Source organism: Phoxinus phoxinus (genome assembly GCF_949152265.1).
Source record: "Phoxinus phoxinus genome assembly, chromosome: 6".
Lineage (NCBI taxonomy): Eukaryota > Metazoa > Chordata > Actinopteri > Cypriniformes > Leuciscidae > Phoxinus > Phoxinus phoxinus.
The window spans coordinates 44510537-44535144 of record NC_136881.1 but is presented as its reverse complement, the minus strand read 5'-3'; the positions used below and the strand labels follow the sequence as shown (position 1 = coordinate 44535144).

The following is a 24608-nucleotide window of genomic DNA, read 5'->3' as shown; positions in this document are numbered from 1 at the left end:
AAATCTATTGTCCAATTTCGTAGAGAACCCGCCCACCGTGATGTTGACTGGTTGAGGTCCATCCTCTCCTTGTGTACTTCCCAAAGCCCAACTTCTGTGTTCTGGTGCCTGACAAACTCAACACCATTGAAGAGAGTCAGCAGTTCTGATCAGCCGGGTCAAGACACGTGCCAATTTTAAAGCTTTTTTCCGACAGAAACCCTATCATCATCGATACTCCGGACAGATTTAGGCTGGACAGGATGAATTTGGCAAAGGGTGCAAACTGTAGTGGGGTGCTCACAACAAATGATCGAAAATGTAGTAAAGAGGGACTCACAAATGTAAGCTAGAGAAGAAAGGAATTGCCAGAATAAACAGAGGGTTGATCATAAAGTTATTCAACTGTAATAATGACGAGGAATCTGAAGAGCTGAGTAATAGAGATCCATACACCACAGACGGAAAACTGCCACAATACTAGTCAATGCTATTAGAGAAGCAAGAGAATACAGAAAGTTTGTTTATGATTTAATGAAAAGCTCCCTAAAAATAATAACATTTTAAATTGTGTAGTATGCCGTTGCCCTTACTCTGATTGGAAAATGATTGGATGCAAAGTACACACAAGTGCCAGTTTTGTTGAATAATTATAAAGTACAATTGTGCGACTTTAATTCTTAACTCTTTCCCCGTCAGCATCTTTTAAAAATGTTGCCAACGTTTCTGATCATTTTCACAAAAATGTCATGGACCCCAGAATATTTGTTAGTATGAATATGCAATATATCAAAAGAAAGAACAGACCCTCTGCTTTTAACAAACAAAAAAACTGTTTAATTCCAGCTTGAATCATGCATTAGTTTTTTTTTTTATTCAACATTGAATGTGGGTAGGTTTCATAAAAAACTAAATATTTTGAGCCTGGGTCCGGCAGGCTGCGGGAAAACCTCGGGATAAACAAAGACACTAAAATTAGCGTAGATGCCATTCTTCTTATGATGTAACGAGTACATCAGGATTTAAGGGAAGTGTTCCCAGTTCCGGCTGACCTAATCTATGCAGCCTAACATTGAGTTATAGAAGTCTATAATGTGTTATGTGTATGCTAGGCCGAAGAGATGTGTCTTTAGTCTAGATTTGAACTGACAGAGTGTGTCTGCTTCCCGGACAATGTTAGGAAGACTGTTCCAGAGTTTTGGTGCTAAATAGGAAAAGGATCTACCGCCAGCAGTCGATTCTGATATTCTAGGTATTATTAACTGGCCGGAGTTTTGAGATGGCAGTAGACGTGAAGGACTATAATGCGTTAAGAGCTCGCTCAAGTACTGCGGAGCTAAACCATTTAGTGCTTTGTAAGTGATCAGCAATATTTTAAAATGTATACGATGTTTAATAGGCAGCCAATGCAGTGTTGACAGAACGGGGCTAATATGGTCATACTTCCTGGTTCTGGTAAGAACTCGAGCTGCTGTGTTTTGAACTAGCTGTAGTTTGTTTATTAAGCGTGCAGGGCAACCACCCAGTAGAGCATTACAATAATCTAGCCTTGAGCTCATGAACGCATGAACTAATTGTTCCGCATTTGTCAATGAGAGCATATGGCGTAATTTAGATATATTTTTAAGATGGAAAAATGCAGTTTTACAGATACTAGACACATGACTTTCAAATGAAAGATTGGTATCAAAGAGCACACACACACACACACACACACACCCAGGTGTGCACAGAGCAGCCATCAAGACAGTACTCTAGGTTATTCATCCAGGTGGATGCTGCACATTGGTGGTGGTTGAGGAGATTCCTCCCTTCTATGTAAAGCGCTTTATAAATGTAATAAATTATTATTATTATTAATTATTACGTGAGGAAGTTTTTTTGTCCAATAATTAGAATCTCTGTTTTTTCAGAATTTAGTAGTTGGAAATTACTACTTTTTTATTTCAGCTATGCATTCCGTTAATTTTGTGAATTGGTAGGTTTTGAAGAAATATACAGCTGAGTATCGTCGGCATAACAGTGAAAGCTAATTCCATGTTTCCTAATGATATCTCCTAATGGTAGCATATACAGAGTGAACAGTAGCGGTCCTAGTACTGAGCCTTGTGGTACGCCATACTGAACTTGTGATTGATAAGACATCTCTTCATTTACTGCTACAAACTGATAACGGTCAGATAAGTATGATTTAAACCATGCTAGTGCAATTCCACTAATGCCAACATAATGTTCGAGTCTATTTAAAAGGATGTTGTGGTCAATGGTGTCAAATGCAGCACAAGATCAAGTAACACTAATAGAGAGATACAACCACGATCGGATGATAAGAGCAAATCATTTGTGACTCTAACGAGAGCTGTCTCGGTACTATGGTACGGTCTAAATCCGGACTGGAAATCCTCAGATATCATTTCTTTCAAGAAAGGTTGTGAGGATACTGCTTTTTCTAATATCTTTGACAGAAATGGCAGATTCGAGATCGGCCTGTAATTGACTAATTTTGTAGGATCAAGTTGCGTTTTTTTAACAAGTGGTTTAATCATAGCCAGCTTAATAAAGTTACATTCAGAAAACTAAAACAACAATGTTAGTCATTAAAATATCAAACAAGTAAAAATATTTAGGGCTAAACAAGCACGATTTCCACCAAACCGGATGTTGACGGCAGGAATAAACTGAGTCTTTGAAATGTAAAGCAGAAGCTGGTTTCAAGGCAGCTCTTCAGCGTCTCTTCTGATGGCTCCGGAAAACCCCTAAATAAGCGAAGCTCTCTCCGCAGACGGACTACTGGGAGGGTTTGTCTCCCGTATGAGCTCGCTCGTGGACGTTCAGCACACGTCGGATCGAGCGAATGTCTTGTCGCAGTGACAGCACTTGTAAGGTCTCTCTGCCGTATGGATGCTCTGGTGCTTCAGTAAGTGTGAGCTCTGGCTGAAGCTCTTCCCGCAGGGGTTGGTGACGGAAGCTCTTCCCGCAGTGAGGGTACTTGTGTGGCTTTCCCCCCATGTGGATTCACTTGTGGGCATCAGGATTCCCTTTGGAGCTGAGATACTTGTGGCACTCGCCGCAGTGGACCGGCTTGTCTCCGGTGTGCGACTTCATGTGAACTTTCCGACTAGAAGGAACGGAAAACAGCTTCCCGCACGGTTCGCAGCAAAACTCCTTGTGCTCTTGAACATGGAGTCTCCTCTCCTCTGCGGCCGCATCTCTTACAGTCCTTCTGTTCTGTGCGTCTTCTCATGTCCCTGAGAGCTCAATGTTTTCCCGCAGGAGAAACTCTTGGCCGTCAGCTGATCTCTTGAGGCCGTTTCAGAAGATGAACCTCCACTCTCATCTGAAGGGAATAAAATGGTAATACAATTTCAAACTTTAAAACTTAGTGTATCCGCCAGGAATCACAGACATTCTGTATATTAAGGCTAAAAAACGATATATTGTGGCCATGAATTAAAGGGATACTTCACCTCTGGAAACATGAATGTGTATTTAAAAATGGGTCATTTATGTAGTAGAAATGTGAAATTATTTTTTTATTTGGAGCTTTCTAGACTGAGAAAAGCCAGAAAATTTATTTGTGGATGAAAGACAGCAACTCCCAGAATGCACTTGCTTCGCTGCCCTACGAGGCCACTCCCAAGCCACGCCTACCGGGAAGAGCGCAGCTAAACAACAAGGCAAGGGTACTAGTGAGTCTCCGTGACGAATCTGCTCGGGATTTCGAGACTGCCCAAAATGTCCGGGATTCGGGATTCCTCATGTTTACTGCGGCAAGCGGGGCGAGGCTGACGGTCGCGGGAGAGCGGCGCGAGACTGACGGCCGCGGGAGAACGGCGCGAGACTGACGGCCGCGGGAGAACGGCGCGAGACTGACATTCGCGGGATAACGGCGCGAGACTGACGGCCGCGGGAGAGCGGCGCGAGACTGACGGCCGCGGGAGAGCGGCGCGAGACTGACGGCCGCGGGAGAGCGGCGCGAGACTGACGGCCGCGGGAGAGCGGCGCGAGACTGACGGCCGCGGGAGAGCGGCGCGAGACTGACGGCCGCGGGAGAGCGGCGCGAGACTGACGGCCGCGGGAGAGCGGCGCGAGACTGACGGCCGCGGGAGAGCGGCGCGAGACTGACGGCCGCGGGAGAGCGGCGCGAGACTGACGGCCGCGGGAGAACGGCGCGAGACTGACGGCCGCGGGAGAACGGCGCGAAACTGACGGCCGCGGGAGAACGGCGCGAGACTGACGGCCGCGGGAGAACGGCGCGAGACCGGTGGCGGGATTACTGATGAGCGGCGCCTGTGAGACGCACCGGTCTCGTATCTCTCACGGAGGAGCGGGAATTTTCTTAGCACTGTTAAAACGCACATCAACCGATCACTTGTTTAGCGTTCATGTAAACACTACACTCAGATTCACCAATCGGGATGAGTTCAGTTAGATTGAAACAAAAGGTGAGCATGTAAACAATGAATGGCGACTGCAGAAAGCAAAAGCCGAATCCCGGACATTTTGGACGATCTCGACGGCCGGACATGTCCAGGAAAAAGAGGATGGTCACCGCTACTACTCAGCTTTCTCCACAGAACAAGAGCCGGTTAGCTTAGCTTCCAAATAAAAGATGGCTGACACTATTTGTACATTCTGTGAGTGAGATCCCTCCTCTATGGGCGAGCTGAACACATGCGGATCTAGCGCCTCCTACTGGCCGGAGTCTCGAGCCTCTGGCAAAAAATACATAAATCTCTCGTCTCAGGGGGATATGAGGGAGGAAGGCACGGTCATTTGAAAATACTACAGGTTTTCTAGATACAAAGTAAAAAAGAAATACAAAAATACTTTGTAGAAATATAAAGTAACACTTTAAGAATTCATTCCCACGACTAAACTTGTTCCCTTGTTTTGGTGAATTGTGGACACATTGTCTAAAACAATGGAAAAATGATTACAAAATGGCCATGATTTACTAAAACGAGGGTACGAATCCTTAATTTGTGGATATTGATCATGATATTATTAATCGCAAAGCCTGTAAGCCTGTAGCACTTTCCAATTCGGTTGCATTTGTTAACATTAGCTAACTACAATAGTTAACATGAACTAACAATAATAAATACTTGTACAGCATTCATTTATGTTCATTTCAAGATCAAAATTTGATGAATGTAGTAAAAATATATTGCTTCTTGTTAGTTCATGTTAATTCTCTAAACAAACGAGTTCTTGTTTTATCTCTTGTCTCACACTTTTTCTTTAAATCTCGTTCATCAAAATGAACAAATCTTTTTTCAAGTTATTTCGTTCATTTCATGCATTTAAAATAGCCAAATTCCCCAAACACATCAAATGTTGATCGCAGTTAGAATAAAAATATGCAATGCAAGGAAAAGGCCAAATTTTGAGACACAGAAACTAATTAATTTATCTGTGTCTTCAGGCTATGCAGTGTGTTAGTTTACCTCACCTCCCGAGGTTCATCCCGAGACACATCCCCATGTCACGACACGGTTTTATGTCACGTCACTGCATGTTGTTATTAGGCTATATATGGGTAATCTTATCAAAGTGATTTCCACCATCATAGATAAAGTTTAAAGCATTACCAACTCTTTTAGTACCACATTCATATGGAAAAGAACCATCATGACAGAAATTATAAATAAAAAAGCTATAAACGCAGCATGTAACTGTTTAAAAAACTGACAACGCGCTTGTTTATGAGAAAGTTTGGGAATTATTAACTCGTTTATGTGTCCAGACTCCAGCGCTGTCACATCACACCACGGGACAAATGAAGGAAAGACTCAAAAGACTCGAGAGGTGAACTCATCATTTCTCTGTCCGGTACCGACAGCATAGTCTCTATGGGACTGACGGGAAGAACGAAAGGCTCGGACCCGGAGACTCGAGAGGTGAACTCATCATGCAGTTTCCGGTACAGGACCTATAGGATGTTGCGCATGCGCGGTCAACACAAAACGAACGAATCACTCTCTGAGACGACTCAGTAGTCCGAGTCAAATTAAAGATTCGTTCAAAGTGAAGGAGTCGTTCATGACCGAGCCATCACTAATGGAGACGTTCTGCCCGTCTAATGAAGGACATTCAAGTGTCAGGAAAAGGTATAAAGTAAGGAAGAAACACACCTGCAGGAATAAACTCATCCTCCTCATCATTCCCATCTTTCTCTTCATCATCATCATTATTCTGATCCTCCTCCTGTTGTTCCTGTGCTGTGGCTTCTTCTCCTCGTCTCTCGATCGGGTTCCTGCAGTCCTCCAGTTTGACGGAGCACATCTTCATCTGCTGTTCTCCAGCGTTACAGTCAGAGGTTTGATCAGCGGATCCATGATCCTGAGCGTCAGTATAACTCTGCTTTGAGTCCGGTGTGTCTCTGGATCTCCAGACTGAATCCTGAGCTTCTGTCCCATCAGTCACACACACTGAGACCTTCTCCAGATCCTGACAAACACATCAGAGATCAACACACATAAACAACCTGCTGATATTGAGCTTTAGGATTAAGCTGAAGGGTGAGCTTATGAGCTGCTCAAACCTCTCTGTTGGGTTTGTCTCCTCTTTCTTCAGCTGACAGACTTCAGTGATGAAATCCTCAATATCCAGATCCGTTCCTCCTGATTCACAGCAGATCACATCCCTCCGCGCTCTCATGGTCAACATCTGAAGACAAACACCATCATTATTACAAGACAAACTACAAACTACAAGACTATATTTCAAATAAATGCTGTACTTGTGAACTTTCTATTCATCAAAGAATCATGAAATATAAAGTGCATCACCGTTTCCACACAAATATGACTGTTTTCAACACTGATAATAATCATAAATGTGTCTTGAGCATCAGATCCTCATATTACACTGATTTCTGGAGGATCATGTGACACTGAAGACTGGAGTAATGATGATAAACTCAGCTTTGATCACAGGAATAAATTACACTTTACTGTATATTCACATAGAGAACAGCAGATTTACATTATAATAATATATCACTGTTGTTACGGACTTTTGATCAAATAAATGCAGTCTTGGTGAGCAGAAACATTAACAAATCATAATAATTCCAAACTTTTAACCTACAGTGGGACATGTGACAACCGTAGCTAGTTTAATGACACTATCTAGAGTAACAAAAAAGTAATCTTCCACAATGTATGCATGTAAAATGAGTCATATTTAATTCCTGTCAGCAATAATTTACACCGTAATACAGCAGTGAAACAAGCAATTCATGAAACAGGAAAAAGTAACAAAAAGGGTTAAAGGAGACTGTATAAAAGACAGCAGAGAGTGTGTGTGTGACTATAAAAGACAAGAGTTATGTTTGAGGTCCAGGTCCTGCTTCTGTCTTGTATCCGAGGACTAATCGCAGGCGAGCCAGTCGAGTCGGCAGCCGCCCGTCTCCAGTGTGGGTTCAGCTGACGGACGCGCGGGATCGGGAGCGTCCCGGGGCGAGTCCGAGCCGTTGGACGCCGGAGCGACCGGACAGTCCGTAACGAAACCCGGTTGTTCGGAAGCGCTTGAGTTGAGTGGGAAAATCCCACATGCTTTGAACCCCGCCGTGATGTTGTCCGCAGTGGCGGCCTGTGGCAGCGCCGTCGCCACGATCCCCGGGATATGATGGATCGTGACGCTCCTGCCCGGGCTTCCCAGCATCCAGCTGTCGATGGCCGCATTGATGCATTTCTGGAACGGGCCGCAAACCGAGCGCTCGAGGTGCGGCGGGAAGGACAGCGCGACCACGCCGTTGGCTTTAGCGAAGTTGAGGCCGTCGATGGACAGGTGCGACACGTGGACGTCCATGAGCAGGAGGCAGGGTTTCCCCGGGGAGCACCCGGTCTGCCGCACCAAATGCTGCAAGAAGAGGAGGAACTGCTCCTCCCGCATCCACCCGCTGATGTGCGCGCCGCCGGAGCTCCCCGTGGGCGCGCCCGTGAGGAAGTGCTCCCGAAACTGCACCCGGGGGAAGACGAAGTAGGGCGGGATCACGGCGCCGCTGGCCGATACGGTGCCGGCGACGCTCACGAGGGGCCCGCGCTCGGGAGACGTCACGGATGATCCCGTCTGCCTCCTGGCCACCACTCGGTCCGGCCTCTGAGCCGTCGTGATCCCCGTTTCGTCCATGACCCAGATGTCCTCGGGCTTGAAAGAGTGCCGCTCCATCAGCGCCTTCAGCTTCACGTAAAACATCTCTTTGTTAAAGACGCTCGCTAGACTCGCCGGCTCCGGCGTCCTGACGGACAACAGCGGGTGTCGCTTTATAAACGCGGCGAACCAGTCGGCGCTGGCCTGCTTGTTCTCCCGCCACGACGGAGGCATTAGCAGCTGCTGGCCTTTGGCGAGCTGGTACGAGAGTTTGCGGATGGCCTTCGGCGGGAGCGAGTGATAAACGTCGGACGCCATTAACACGTAGGAGACCAGCTCCGCCTCCAGCTCCGCGCTGAAGACCTGCCGGGCGCCGATGAAGCCCACGGGGCAGCTGGGGTGCTCCGCGCTGCCCTCCACCTCCTCGCGGGGGATTTTGGTGCAGTAGCGGGCGAGCGTGCGGTAGTTGATCCCGAACTCCTCCGCGGCTCCTCGGATGGTCTTCTTGAACACCAGCACCTGCCGGACGGCCTTCAGCATCGTCTCCGGCGCCGTACTCGCTCGGTTCGTCTTCCTTTTATACGTTCTCACCATGATAGTGCTGGAAAAGGAACAAACGGCTCATTTTTCATATAAATTAATAACAACAAAAAATAATATATATACTGGACTTAAAAAAAACTATTTCATAATTCCTTACAGAGTGACATTGGCACTTTATCCGAGTCAGACATAGGGCTGTGCGATTAATCGTAAATGATTTTCAGCTTCGGCTTCCAACGTTTATGAAAACAAGATAATCGAGGTAAAGCGATTATTGTGCCACTTTTCCTTCACAGCAAAAATAATCGTTGTTATGATTTGTGCCATAATCGAGCAGCCCTACTCAGGCAGACTTCAATCGCAGTGCAATAATAATAGTAATAATAATAATAATAGGGCAGATGTCTGACCTTAGTGTGAGCAGCTTCTCTGTGTCCGTCAGTCTTCAGCTGGTCTTCAGAGTCGACACGTGACCCCGGTCCTGCCGCCACTTAACAGACACAACAAAAACCAGTTCAACCCAGTCCCAGTCCAGGACTTAACCTGCCACCTCGCTAGTGCTAACTATGCTAGTCCACAGCAGGGATAAAGACAAGTACCTAATGACAAGTATGTTTTCCTCTGCAAATGTAAAGAGATGTCAAATATTAACTTACAAGTTAAATCCCAGCTTAAAATAAATAAATACATCTGTGGGAACAGTGATTTGCAATGTTTCCAAAATGTAAGAACATTCTTTAAAAAGGTTACATTAATAATGTTGACAACATTCTCATAACCTTATTTTTTACTCACATATAACATTCTTTGAACATGTATTTGTAATATTCTAAGCGCATTAGCGTTCAGTAAATATCAATAACAACAAGTTTCTGTCTAAATTATGAGAACGTTCATCAACTACAAATAACATAAGAGTTCAAGTAAAAACATCAAACAGATGTTGTTCTGAATGATGTTTTCTCTTAACATCACGAGAACAGATATCAATAATGTTGTAAGAACGTTCTATAAAGGTTATTTCATGAACATTTTTATCTTAACATAACATTTACAGAACGTTGTTGGAACCGTTCCCTGTTAGCTGGGGTTGTCACGTGACGGTTTAGAAACAAAGTTCAAACTTTCTGTTAAAATGTACCTTCGTTACATAAATGAGTCTCGTCTAAATGTATGTCAGTGTGTTATAAGTTCATTATTACCCAACACATGAAACTGTACAAACATTAACAGAGTATTCACTGCACACACAAATACAAACGCGCATTCATTTGGACTAAAGTTAATTTAGATTAATCCTCATATCTGTCTGTGACAACTAACCCAGGACTCTTCTACAGTACTGCCTCATTCATTTAATTTAACACAATAAACGTCCAGTCACTGGATTTAATAAGTTAATGTGTGAGAAATGAATCGTGATACTCTCAGACTTCTGCTCGTTTCTCCTGACACTGAGAATGAAACACAGTCCGGTACAATAACAGCGAGATGGTGCATGAACCGCTTCGTTTGCGGCCATTAAAGCACTAAAGTGGTAAAACCATCATTCATATTAGAAGATAATAAACAGATAAATAGAGTAAACACACACCAACGGAGCGTTGAAGCCGCGAGGACTCGATCTTCCGCGGGGTCATGCGGTCACAGCGCCCTCTGCTGCCCTGGAGGAACCAACATCACCGTTCATTCCCATTATTCCCCGATTCTCACACAGTGTCTAATCCCTCACTGATTCTTGAGAGTCGGGACAAAACACGTTTTAAAAAAACTTTTTTTTTTAAATACACACTATATCAATTATAGTTATATGTTTCTGCAGAGAAAGGTCTTCTATTTAACCATGTAAAGGAACAGGATCTAAATAAAAACACATTTTAAACAAATTTACATGTTTCCCTTCAGAACTGGATTTGTGTCAACTCCGTCAGACACACTAAAAAGTAAACAGTTTTAATTTTTCCAATCCAACAAGAATCTAAAGTCTGGAAGTATATTGTAATAGTGTTTAGTTACTCTGATATGTTAAAAAAATACAATACATAAACTTAAGTTGTGATTTCACACTATTCTGAAACCTCAGATTTCTAATTTTCAAACTTTGATTTTAATTTCAATATTGTAAAAACAAATTCCTTAAATAAATAAAACATCAGATCGGATGGTCCTTTATTACAAAAACCACATAAACTGAAGGAAGAAAATTTTTTTCCCAAAAAAATTAACAAAAACATACATCCAAACGTCGAAGATCTGACGGTGTTGACGAAAAATATGTGCATTGCTGATTAGTGAACTGATGTGCTCTTTAAACACTACTACTAAAACTACTCCTTGTTATTAGATTATTGAACTTACTGTAAAGCAAACTATAATAAACATATTGCACATACACCATTTCAAACTGTTTTAAATTACACCGTTTTTCCAAAAAAACAATAAGGGAAACCAGGGGCCGTGATAATTGTTTTTTTGGCCATATCGCCCAGCCCTACACTGGCTTCTCATTTCTCTATCTCTGTCTCTACATATATAAATATATATATTAAAGTGCTGGCAAAGTTACACGTTACACAATAATAAGCAGACCACTGCCTGCCCATTCTCTACAAGTCAGATGCGTATGGTTATATAATGTAATGCATGCTATGTATGTGCATTTATGTGTAAATAAAACCCTGAAATAACAGTTTAACCCTTCACTATATTCACAAATAATATTATATTCGCACATTAAGAGGTTATTGGTGGATTTGTCAACTCCGTCAGCTTACAGGTCAACTCCGTCAGACATAGAACCTGACGGAGTTGACGTATGACGGAGTTGACGTGTGACGGGGTTGACGTGTGACGGAGTTGACGTGTGACGGAGTTGACGTCTGACGGAGTTGACGTCTGACGGAGTTGACGTAAGGGCATGTATTTTCCGCCAAAACATGTATTGTACACTGCAGCTAGGTAGTTTTTCCTCAGTTGCTAGCTGTCCCAATAACCTCACTAAAATGCTTAAATTCAATCCACTCTGGTTTAAAAAAAATTATCTAAACAGAAAGACGGTGTTGACATGGTGCAGCTGTGACCATAGGAATATTGACATTGTTTGTCTAAAATATAAAAAAATGTAAAACGTACTAGAGCATGTGTGGTAGTGCTGCATTCACCACAGGCGGGGAGATGAAAAGGGGTCCTCGGGATATAGCTGACCATGCTATTTCCTGATTTAAAGAGCTTTATAAAAATATCTGACGGAGTTGACAGAAACTGAGGACACAACTTTAATAGGCAGATTTCTATGGAAAATATTGTTTGATGTTCACTTCATGCATTGTTTTTTATATTTATACCCCTTATTTTTTATTTGATGTATATGTTTTCACAATTGTAGAGCTTTTTTAAAGTTTTTTGGGATGGTTAATATTGTGACCTCTTGCTGAGGACAAGTGCAATAACATGGACTTTCTAACCACAGACCATACATTTAAACAAATTTTCCCCAAAAAGATAAAAAAGTTTATTCCAAAAATCAGATAGGTATATACAATTCCTTTAGATTTAACTTTGTAAGTATGTCAATCATGATGAATTTCTCAATTTTTGCTATAAATTAGACTTTTCTATGTGGGACATGTTTTGTCCCGACTCTCAAGAATCAGTGCCCTTCAAGACTTCCACAATCTGCATCTACATCGGGACACAGGCATTCTGCATTAATACATACCTCCAGTATATTTCCAAACGGATACACCAGACAAATGACACCGTTTTGGGCAACAATGGCTGAAGGAGACCGCTGTGCACATAGGGAGCGTCTCTAAAGTTGCATTCGACATTGCGTTAAACGTTTCTAACTTCATTTTGAGGGAGCATTGAAGGAGAATGACTAGTTTTCACTGCTGTATGGGCTCATACAACATGTAAAGCTCAATAGCATTTCAAGAGAATGATTAAACCAACTAAAAGTGTTCTGTAGGTGTCAGGTACGATGCACTGATTCTTAATATTTAAAACTGTCAAATCATAAACATTGACACTGACAGCAATTTAGGTAAAGTTTTTTTTTTTTTACACTCAATCATCAAAACAGTCAACAATACTTCATACTTGTTTCGACCAATTCCCATGGAATAAAATAGAAATAAAAAAAGCTAATTGAGCTCTCATAATTCGGACTTTTTGTGATATTAAAGGGTTAGTTCACCCAAAAATGAAAATAATGTCATTAATGACTCACCCTCATGTCGTTCTAAGCCCGTAAGACCTCCGTTCATCTTCGGAACACAGTTTAAGATATTTTAGATTTAGTCCGAGAGATTTCTGTCCCTCCATTGAAGCTGTATATACAGTATACTGTCCATGTCCATAAAGGTAATATAAACATCATCAAAGTAGTCCATGTGACATCAGTGGGTTAGTTAGAAGTTTTTGAAGCATCGAAAATACTTTTTGGTCCAAAAATAACACAAAATAAGACTTTATTCAGCATTGTATTCTCTCCCGGGTCTGTTGTCAATCCTTCACAGTTACGCTGATGGCGTAAGACGCTGATGACGTGTTATCTGGTGCGCCCGAGCTTCGTTTACAGTCTGAGGGAGACGCACGCTATATTCAAGCTATTCTACATTGTTTGCGTGGATATAATTTTTTTAATGGTGCGTAAATGTGCATGTCGCGGATGAGACACTTTTACAGCGTGCGTTTCCCTCAGTCTATAAATGAAGCTCGGGCGCACCAGATAACACGTCATCAGCGTCTTACGCCATCAGCGTCACTGTGAAGGATTGACAACAGACCGGGGAGAGAATACAATGCTGAATAAAGTCTTATTTTGTGTTATTTTTGGACCAAAAAGTATTTTCGATGCTTCAAAAACTTCTAACTAACCCACTGATGTCACATGGACTACTTTGATGATGTTTATATTACCTTTATGGACATGGCCAGTATACTGTATATACAGCTTCAATGGAGGGACAGAAATCTCTCGGACTAAATCTAAAATATCTTAAACTGTGTTCCGAAGATGAACGGAGGTCTGACGGGCTTAGAACGACATCAGGGTGAGTCATTAATGACATTATTTTCATTTTTGGGTGAACTAACCCTTTAAGTATTGTCAGGATTGTGAGATAATTTGCAATTATCTTTTAATTTTTTTTATTCTGTGGCAGGCCTTTCCTAACTTGTAAGTCGCTTTGGATAAAAGTGTCTGCTAAATGACTAAATGTGAAATGTTATATTGTCATTCCTCTACACATTGGAACGAGGTGGCGTTTCTTCAGGACAACACGGAACATTACGCAAGACTACATAAGTGCAAATACACAATATAGCCTATATATATATATATATATATATTAATAATAACCTCATGACAGTAAATATACAAGACAATAAATAATAAATACAAAAAAATTTTTTCGAATATCGTACGTCCAAGTCAACTTTATGGACAAGAACTCTGGCCCATAATCTAAGGAATGACTGAGGCTGCTCTATGAACATGATTATGATGATCATAAACTCGTGATGCCGATATCTGAGATCAACATCTCACGGCAGTAACTCACGGGTTTACTGTGGGTCATGTGCACTGTGGAGCTTGAGGTTCGAATCCCGATCTCTCCCTCTTATTGTTTATCTCCCACCGGCCATACCAATTAAAATGGGAACAAAAATATAAAAGTATCTCATATTAAAATAAGCTGACGTGCCGATTGTGAAATATGTTTTGTCATATCTCATTGATCTGCATTCCTCTGCTGTACGTGTGTGTGTGTGTGTGTGTGTGTGTGTGTGTGTGTGTGTGTGTGTGTGTGTGTGTGTGTAAGAGTCACGCTCTTATCAGGGATCATTAGTGTCGCTCCCGATATCTCCAGATTAACATTCCCACCGGTGACGGAATATCCCACTGTTAGTAACAGTATATCTCGTCATATTATATCAAATACAGAAATGCAGCAATATGTATCATGGATAATGGCAATATTTAGTGTGTATAGTTTTGTACAACTATACATAAAATTAAAACTACATATATTGTTGAGTATCATGTATAATAAGCAACGGGGGAATATGTGTGTGTCCCTGATGATGCCAGATGTCTGATGTCACCAGTAAAAAGTGGCCGACATTATTTGTAATATATCTAGTCAGTGACAGAGATCAAGTTTATTTGTCTAAATTAATTGTGTCTTCAGCTTCAGAATCATGAATATTAGTATTCTGGTGTCTCTATTGTGCTGTGCTCTGGGTTTCCAGCACCGGCGTATTCATCTGTTAACCTTGTACCATACGTCTTAATATTGTATCGTGAGATGAGCGTATAGTTACATAGTTATATTATTATAATAATAATTTAAAAACATCATAATTTGATACCTTTCACTTTATACAACAAATATATAATATGATTTAAATGTTTTCAATGTTGTTCATTAATAATAAAACAGAAGTGTTCTTTATAGCCCACAGATTCACTGATCATTATGTGCAAAAACATGTAAAAGATGTAAATACAGTCAACGTTTAAAGTGGATCAAAGAAGTGAATCAAAGCTGTTCTAAGACAAGAACGGGTATTGTTCAATAATGTATAACTTTGATGAAAGGTTTAGATCCACTTCAAATGTTGACTACTGTAGATGTAGACATATAAGTGCCGTAAAATCAGGTATTCTGTGATTATTGTGCCTCTATAGGCGACTCTAACAGGACTTTTGTTTGCCGAGCAACAGCAGATCGGGGAAGTGTCCGGGAAACCTGTGTGAAAACACTCATTATTTTGCCCAAACTGTGCAGGAGTGAGTTCACCTGTACCGTCTGACAGGTTTAATATCTGTGACCCGTTTCCCACAAGCCCAGGAGAACATGCCCAGACCTGCCTCGGGAACGACAACACCTGAGAGCCGTGACACACATCAGTCCTCTGTTCCCGGATTAAACTTGGAATGTGGGCTGGTGTCACGGAACCCCCTCCTCTGTTCCCGGATTAAACTTGGAATGTGGGCTGGTGTCACGGAACCTCCTCCTCTGTTCCCGGATTAGGATACACACAGTAGTTTGAAATGTGGGCGTCACGGAACCTGTTGCACGATCATATGCAGTTTCGTGTGAAACTCCAGCTGTATTTTGGTGAAATCACTGCACAACCAGAGTTTGACCACCTCATTCCCAATGCCCACGGAATCACACAATGGAACAATGTGAGGCGATGTCATGTTTCATACTGCCAAAAGTGAGCCGAGAAGCGACAGTAATGTAGCCTACACACGCTGATATCATCGAGCTACTCCCCCCATGCAGTGCTTACAGCCCGATGACGTCATGTGACCATAACCTCACTGACTGACAGAATCTGAGAACATGATGACTTAAGGAAAGACGAACCATAAAATAAGAGGCGATCGCCGGTATTATTAAAAACACACACTGTTTTGCACTAGAGCAGGGGTTCTCAATCTTTTGCAAGCTGGGCCCCCCCAAAGCTGGTTCATTGCAGTTGGGGCCCCAGTGCCCCGCCCCCATCCCCCCACCTTGCATAGATAGATAGATAGATAGATAGATAGATAGATAGATAGATAGATAGATAGATAGATAGATAGATAGATAGATAGATAGATAGATAGATAGATAGATAGATAGCCCTAGGCTATTATTTTTAGGCCCACATTATTATTATTATTATCATCAGTAGCGGTAGGTAGGCCTATTATCATTACTAGGCTATTGTTATAATTGGCAGTAGCACCAGACTTCTAATGTGAGCTTGCAGGCATTATTATTATTATTATTATGAGTAGTAGTAGGCCTATCATCATTACTAGGCTATTGCTATATAATTATATGAGCTTATATGCTATCATTGTTATTATTATTATTATAATCAGTAGGCCTATTATCATTACTAGGCTATTGCTATATAATTATATGAGCTTATATGCTATCGTTGTTATTATTATTATTATTATAATCAGTAGGCCTATCATCATTACTAGGCTATTGCTATATAATTATATGAGCTTATATGCTATCGTTGTTATTATTATTATTATTATAATCAGTAGGCCTATCATCATTACTAGGCTATTGCTATATAATTATATGAGCTTACATGCTATCGTTGTTATTATTATTATTATTATAATCAGTAGGCCTATCATCATTACTAGGCTATTGCTATATAATTATATGAGCTTACATGCTATCGTTGTTATTATTATTATTATTATAATCAGTAGGCCTATTATCATTACTAGGCTATTGCTATATAATTATATGAGCTTACATGCTATCGTTGTTATTATTATTATTATTATAATCAGTAGGCCTATTATCATTACTAGGCTATTGCTGTAATTGGGAATTGGCACCAGACCTCTGATATTAATTTAATTTATGCTTTGTTATTATTACTAGGCCTAATAGTAGGCATCATCTGCATTTTTTACAGAAGCTTGCAGGTAGGTGATGTTAATGTGAGACCTGAGCCTGCTTTGCCTTGCAAAGATCCTCAATTCTTGGCTCAATGTTTGATAAACATAGCCTCAAATCATCCTCTATTTGTGCACGATTGCGGTATTTTGTTTTGAGTGCAGTCATTTTTGAGAATCCTGCCTCACACAAATATGTTGACGCGAAAGGAAGGAGAATCTTCAAGGCGACGTCACAGAGTTGAGGGTATTCCTGCATCAATGCTGCCCAGAATGACGAAAGAGGGCAGGAGCTAAAGAGTTCCTTCAGTCTACTGTCACTCTTCAGCTCAATAAGCTGTTCCTGCATATCAATTGATAACTCGTTTGCTGTGCACACAAACGGATCTCGAACCCACGCAAAAGAGCGATAATCCTCTTTAAAGTACGTCGCAAATTGTTTTCTCATTGCTGACAGGTGCTCAGACGCTGATTGAAATAGGGAGGAGAAATCATGTGACGTGCCTGCATCAGTGATAAAGTCCGCAAGGGTGGGGAACATGTCACAGTTCCCTCGACTGATGCGACCATGCCAGAGGTCTAGTTTTTGTGTGAAGGCGTGCACTTTGTCTGCAAAAGGAGCAAAATATGAGTTTCGCGGCCTTGCAAAGACAGGTTGAGGCCATTCAAGCGGTCAAATATATCGACCAAATAGGACAGAGACGCAAGCCACATAGTGTCATCCAGATGCTTCGCCAGATCTGATTTGATTTCTGTCAAAAACCACTTCACCTCCTCTCGCAGCTCATACAACCGCTGTAACACGCGCCCCCTGGAGAGCCAGCGAACTTCAGTGTGCAGAAGCAGCTGTTCGTGCCCTGACCCCATTTCCTGGCAGAGGACCCCAAACAAGCGAGAGTTTAGCGGCCGTGATTTTATGAGATTTATCATTTTCACGGATTGGTTCAGCACGGAGTCAAAGAGAACCGGCATTTTTTTAGCAGCTAGTGCTTCGCGATGGACCATGCAATGTGTCCATTTCACAAGTGGAGCTACTTGCTGAACGCGAGCAGCTAGGCCACGCTCACGCCCCGTCATTGCCTGCGCACCATCCGTGCATAGGCCAACGCATCGGTCCCAAGCCAAACCATTTTCACGGATAAAAATATCAAGGACATTGAAAATGGCTTCTCCTGTTGTGTGCGACTGAAGAGGCCGGCAAAACTGTTATGAGGATAGCAGATGAACCCAAACGCAGACAGTATGAAAGCACACAACGTTTATTATAACAGAAAAACGGGAAAACAAAACCCACGAGGGGGCAAAACAGAGGCAATACAAACGAGGGGTAACTAACTGGATAACACGTGACAAAAACTAGACTATGAACAAACAGCAAACACAAGATCAAGACGTTCTTCTCAGACAAGGTACTCACGGGTAGACACTCACAAAATGTGACACATCAAACAATGAACCGGCACAGGACAGCAAACACATGGGGATAATATAGGGAACACTAATGACGAAGACAGGTGAAACTGACTAGACAATAATCACAAGACGAGGATAACAAGGGGGTGGGGTTACGTAACGAGACAACACAAGCACATGGCCCAAACAGGCCATGTGCTTGCACACAAAACATGGGTCTGTCATGATCCTGCCTCAAGACTAGAGAAAATCAAGGACACGAGGGCAGAATCATGACAGAACCCCCACCTTAAGGAGCGGCTTCCAGACGCTCCTCAAGGGGACATTAAACACGGGACAAGACAGACTGTGACAAAGACACAAACCAACAATACATGACAAATAATAACAAAGGCATACACGAATACACAATGGCAGGGTTAGGGTGAAAAATTAAAAACAACAAACATGGAAGGGGAGGTGGAGGAAACACAGAGTTCATGGGGGGTGGTCCAGGGTGGATAGGAGGACTGGGGTTCTTAGGTTTGCAGGGTGAGGACTTAGGGCGAGGAATCCGGGCAGACTTGGAAGGGGACACATGAGGAGAAGCCCTGGGGGAAACAGTCCGGGGTTGAACAGTGACAGGGGGTACAGTGGAGGACTGAACATTACTCTTGACGGGGGAAACTACAGGTAACAAAACAGGACACATGATAGGGGGTGTAGCAGGCGGCTGTGGAGCGGGAACAGGAACAGACACAGACTCAACGGCGGCCATCTTGTCAGGGGACACCGGCTCGGCAGACGCTGGCTCAGGAACCGTCACCGGCTCAGGAACAGCAGTGCGAGCGGCAGACTTAGGGACAGCGCTCTCTGCAGCAAACCCAGGAACGGCACTCTCCGCAGCAGACTCAGGAACGGCGTCGACAGAAGCTGACTCTGGAACAGCGTTCACTGAAGCTGTCTTGGGATCAACGCTCTCAGACGCAGTTGGCTCGGGGCTAAAAGACATGGCAGTTCTGGTAGGAACATCCAGGATCTTGACAAGACTCGACAAATATTCAGACAAAGTTTTGGCAGCAACGACAACTGGCATCTCTTGACGAGCTGATACAGCCCGCAGTACCGCTTCTGCAGCAGAGTCAGCCGCACCTCTCTCCTCAGCCAGCTCAGGAACAACTCCCTCCAACGCAGACTTAGAAACTGCGCTCTCTGCAGCAGGTTCAGGAACAGCTCCTCCTGCAGCAGACTCCAGAACCTCGCTCACAGCAGCAGGCTCGGGAACAGCGCTCTCTGTTGCAGTGGCGAGTGGGAGAACTATCGTGGACTCAGGGGAAGACGGAGGACGGAAAGCTCCCCTCTTCCTTCTCTTTCTTCTTGGCCGCGGAGCAGAAGCCGTAGCCGGACTTGTGACCGGTAAGGGGGGCGCAGCGGAGGCCATTGCAGGAACTGGGGAGCCCACCGCAGGCAGGGAGGATTCGGTGGAGGACGACTCCGACGCAGACTCCCACGACAGACGTCTTCCACGCTTTCCGCAAAGACTGATGGACACGGATGGTGTCTCAGGAGTCGTGGTGGAACAAGCCTTGTCCCCAAGCGTCGTGACAGCCAGAATGCGACCCTCCGGGATCACGGGCAGCATGCCAGGCGGCGATGAAGACACGGTGGGACCCCGCAGCTCCTTCTGAGACAAACAGTCCACCACGTCGCGGAACGGGCGATGGACCAATCTCTCCCGTTCAGCCAGAGGAGGAGGGACATTGAGACCCGCGATGAGGTAGCGATTGACCAGGATCTCCGGTAAGAAAAACCTCCTCTCCTCCACGACCTGGGCATACTTCCTCAGGGTCAACTCACCCTGGGGAGGGAAAGGAAGCTTGCCCTTTATGCTGTCGGCGATAGCTGACTGCCACCATAGTTCCTGGTCAGTCGGTTGTAGAATAGTGGGAAAAGACACACTGTCTGCTGGGTTCTGTATTGGCCGGTTCATTCTGTTATGAGGATAGCAGATGAACCCAAACGCAGACAGTATGAAAGCACACAACGTTTATTATCACAGACAAACGGTAAAACAAAACCCACGAGGGGGCAAAACAGAGGCAATACAAACGAGGGGTAACTAACTGGATAACACGTGACAAAAACTAGACTATGAACAAACAGCAAACACAAGATCAAGACGTTCTTCTCAGACAAGGTACTCACGGGTAGACACTCACAAAATGTGACACATCAAACAATGAACCGGCACAGGACAGCAAACACATGGGGATAATATAGGGAACACTAATGACGAAGACAGGTGAAACTGACTAGACAATAATCACAAGACGAGGATAACAAGGGGGTGGGGTTACGTAACGAGACAACACAAGCACATGGCCCAAACAGGCCATGTGCTTGCACACAAAACATGGGTCTGTCATGATCCTGCCTCAAGACTAGAGAAAATCAAGGACACGAGGGCAGAATCATGACAAAAACAGGACATCCTCCTCAATCGCCTTGTCCCGCAGATACCTGACATAGGTGAGGAGCTGAGCCTGCCCAGCAATATCAGTGGATTCGTCCAGCTGCAGCGCATAGTAAGGACTCTTTTTTACGAACTCTATCAGTTGCTCTCTGATATCATTGGACATGTCTACAATTCTCCTAGCGACTGTGTCATTGGACAGTGGTACTGCACCGAGTTTGGCTGCTGCACTATCGCCTATCATTATTCTGCACATGTCTTGCGCTGCCGGCAAAATGAGAGTCTCTGCGATTGTATGCGGTTTACCCAGTTTACCGATTCTTTTGGCCACTACATACGATGCCTCCAAACACTGTTTAGACACCGTGCTGTGCACTGAAATGGTTGCCTGTTGCTGATGGAGGCCATCAAGCTTTCTTTTAAAATATTCAGCCGGTTTATTTTTAATGCCAGCATGCTTTGTTTCGAGGTGCCTTTTTAATTTGCAGGGCTTCATACTGTCGTTTGCCAGCACCTCGGCACACACGACACACTGCGGTCTCAGATCAGCCGTGACTGTAAACCCAAACTGCAGGTATGCTTCATCGTACCTTCTAAGTTTTTTTGCAGCTGGTGGTGCGTCGGTTGGCTTGTTGGTCCTCACAAGAAATTTCTCCATTTTTGTTGTTTTCAATAAAGTTTAGGCAATATGTAACTGTGTGTGTGGCTATGTTGAGAGACGTATAATCAGTCGGGACTTAGGCACGATCTTTAATTAAACAAACAAAATAATTATTTTGCAGACAATTCAGATTTTATTCAAATACTTAACGATTGCAGTCCTCATCTGTGTGTGTGTGTGTGTGTGTGTGTGTCTTAGTCGCGTGGGTAGTTTTAGCTAAGTGTAGCTAATGCCTAGCAGTTAAAAAAAATACTAGCTAGGGCTGAGATTTGATCTAATCTTTAACAAAAATGTTTGTGGGTTTAGTCTTTAAAAAGACTGTTGGGGTTTTGTAGTAAAGGCCTACGTAAATCGAGATTTGATAACAGACTAGCGAGAGCTGGCACAAGCGAACTTGGCAAGAGACTAGACTAGAGTGAATGGAGAGCTATGTCGTGAGTCAATTTAAATGCAGTGATTTATTTTTGTGTGAGTGAGTGAACATTTACATTTACCCCGCTCTGTAAGCCAGGGCGGGAACCATGCGCATGCGCGATTCATTTGCAGCCTGGACGCGGAGGGGTGTGTGTCTTCTCCCTGCTCTGACTGCAGGCTGGGACTGCTGCGCGATGCTACTGAGAGACTGACCGCTTGTGAGTGCTTTTGGACGGGAGAGGGGCTCACGGCAGCACCCGCTGCTCGTTGAGCACAGTAGGCCTAACTGCAAAGTGATTCGTGCTTTCGAGTCTCCAAACACCACAAAAGTCTCCAAAAACACCAGTAAAAGTCGCTGGATTTGTTGCTTTTGACAACAACAACAACAAAAAATCGCCAAGAGGATGATTTGTTTGTGTTATAATCAAGTGGGGGGGAAAGGTGGCGGTACTCTCTTTGCATTGGCAAATCATGACATTTTTACAGTGAAAAACAAAACTTGGAGATATTGCTGTTACAACAAATTATTTATTATTGTTATTTATTTATTAACAACATAAATGTATTTAAACATGTTTGTGTGTGTGTGGCTGCGTGCGTCTGAGCATTTCACAAAAAATAAAGGAAAGCTAACCTATATTCTGACTAGCTTATTCGTATATATATATAGTTTTGAAACTTCCGTCCGTCATAAAAATTAATTCGGATGGTTAGATTTTCTGTATTTTTCGCATCCGTAGCAAATATTTTGAAGGGTGTTTTTGACAATTGAGAGCCACCAAATGACGAATATGAGAAACGAATACGACAGTTTCGGACTCAGTCAGGGTGCATGGATCTTATACTTTTGAGGCTTGCACAGCTTCTCAAGGAGAAATTAAACAAATGAGCGCCGTTTTCTAAAGTCTATGAGCGCAGGCAGCACACACAAATAAACTAAATTGGCATACTGCAGTTAAATTTCAAAATGTGGTGTTTTGATATTTATTACATTTGAATACAGTTCAGCAACATGGGCTACATCACACGACCTGACGACCAAGAAAGCTGACATTGACCATCACTTAATTTACCATCACCTCACGATTGAAAATGTGACACTAATTTTATATGACGTTCAACAAACAAGTTAATAATATTAAGTCACTTACATTTTAGACGAAATAATGACTGATTTGGACATTTGGTCTATTTTAGCAGCGAAAATATATCCAATGAATCCAAACAAAGATCACAGCATAGCGCATCTCACAGCATCACTCAATCGTGTTTTGAATGATTCAGGGTTTTGAACGAATCGGTTGAGTCAAAGATGTAATGACCCAAGTCACCCAATCATAAATATCTGTCTCATTCTTGATAAATCGGCCGTTTGAACGAATCGTTTGAATGAACGACTCAGTGACTCGCTTAATAAAACCGCTTATCACCTGCATTTGCGCTCACTATCGACAAACCAATCAAAATTGTTTAAAACTTCTTTTTTTTTTTAAATCAGTCCAAACACATTTTACATTTTATTCAGGAGTTATGTATATACAAAACGATAACTTTTTATGACAGCAGTTTAGTGCAATTTTATTTTTATTTTTTTTTAAAGTTTTTTTTCCCCTCCCATCTGTAGCCTACTCGCGCCCCCCCGGGAGAGTGTCCGCGCCCCCACCACTGCACTAGAGACTCAAAACCCGCTGAATACACCACATTCTGGTTCTTGCACACGGCAGACTTCAGGTTTAAGAGATTAGCATGTCGTCCTCAGTACGGGAGGATTAGTCCTGCCTCCCCTGGGAAATTATCTGTCCATCTGATGATAAATTTAAATTTAAAAGTGGCTTGTTTTGTGCCTATTTTCCCATCGCTAGCAGATGGGTCTGACCCAACAACAGTCCAGTTTGGCGCTGTTGTCCTGTGTAACTCTACCACTGCATTAGCATGTAACCCGAAGATCAATGCATTCAACGAAGAGAGATTTGGTCATTTTGGCACACGAAAAAAAAATCACAAAAGGTCTGGACATGAATCTATTTGTTTCTGAATTTGCCAAGACTAGCCGCAGACTGGTCCTGTAGATAGGGTACACTGGATGTATCAGGGACCTGATGAAATCCATGAACACGTACTACAATTGTTCACAAAAAGGGTTAAATCAAAATAAAATAAAAACTACATTTAAAAAAAGTTAAATCATATCATCCTGACCCCCTGTAGCCATCCCAGCAAACACAGAGGAGGAGTCAACAACTCAAACAGCATTACCAGCTTATTACTAACCAGATTTACTTTATTTAATTCCCGTTTTAATGAAATCAAGTTGTATTGTAGCCTTTTAATTAGTAAATTTTCTCGGGCTGCCAAAATTGTGTTAATACAGCACATTTGTTGTGGCAAAAACGCTTAGTGGAAATAAAATCAGGTGATGTTGGATGTTTATTGATAATGATGAAATCATCAACATGTAATTGCGTGAGTCACTAAATTAGTGTCTAATTAAACATTTTATAGGACTTGTGCTTTTAGTTTTAGTTTTGTTTTTTGTTGTACCATAGAAGCTATCTAATTTTACAGCATGAGTGGAATATTGTTGATCAAATAATATAAAGGAACATCTTTAAAACATT

The 24608-nt window shown here is 42.8% G+C and overlaps 2 protein-coding genes across 2 annotated transcripts in view; one reads left to right on the top strand and one right to left on the bottom strand.

The window, feature by feature from the left end:
• Nucleotides 1-24608, top strand: part of mslnb (mesothelin b) — a gene marked incomplete at its 5' end in the record, with an annotated part of 567774 nt that overhangs the window by 39672 nt on the left and 503494 nt on the right. The gene's annotated exons all lie outside the window — the stretch shown is intronic.
• Nucleotides 7148-12371, bottom strand: LOC307001096 (uncharacterized protein). The gene is made up of 4 exons (XM_079617247.1): nt 12341-12371; nt 10217-10286; nt 9033-9112; nt 7148-8680 (listed from the first exon to the last, which is right to left on the bottom strand). Exon 4 carries the CDS (start codon nt 8671-8673, stop codon nt 7357-7359), a length of 1317 nt encoding a protein of 438 aa, XP_079473373.1. The 5' UTR covers nt 8674-8680; nt 9033-9112; nt 10217-10286; nt 12341-12371; the 3' UTR covers nt 7148-7356.

Excerpts from the sequence above, each read along its gene's own strand:
- LOC307001096 (XM_079617247.1), bottom strand. The coding sequence starts at position 8,673 with ATGGTGAGAACGTATAAAAGGAAGACGAACCGAGCGAGTACGGCGCCG.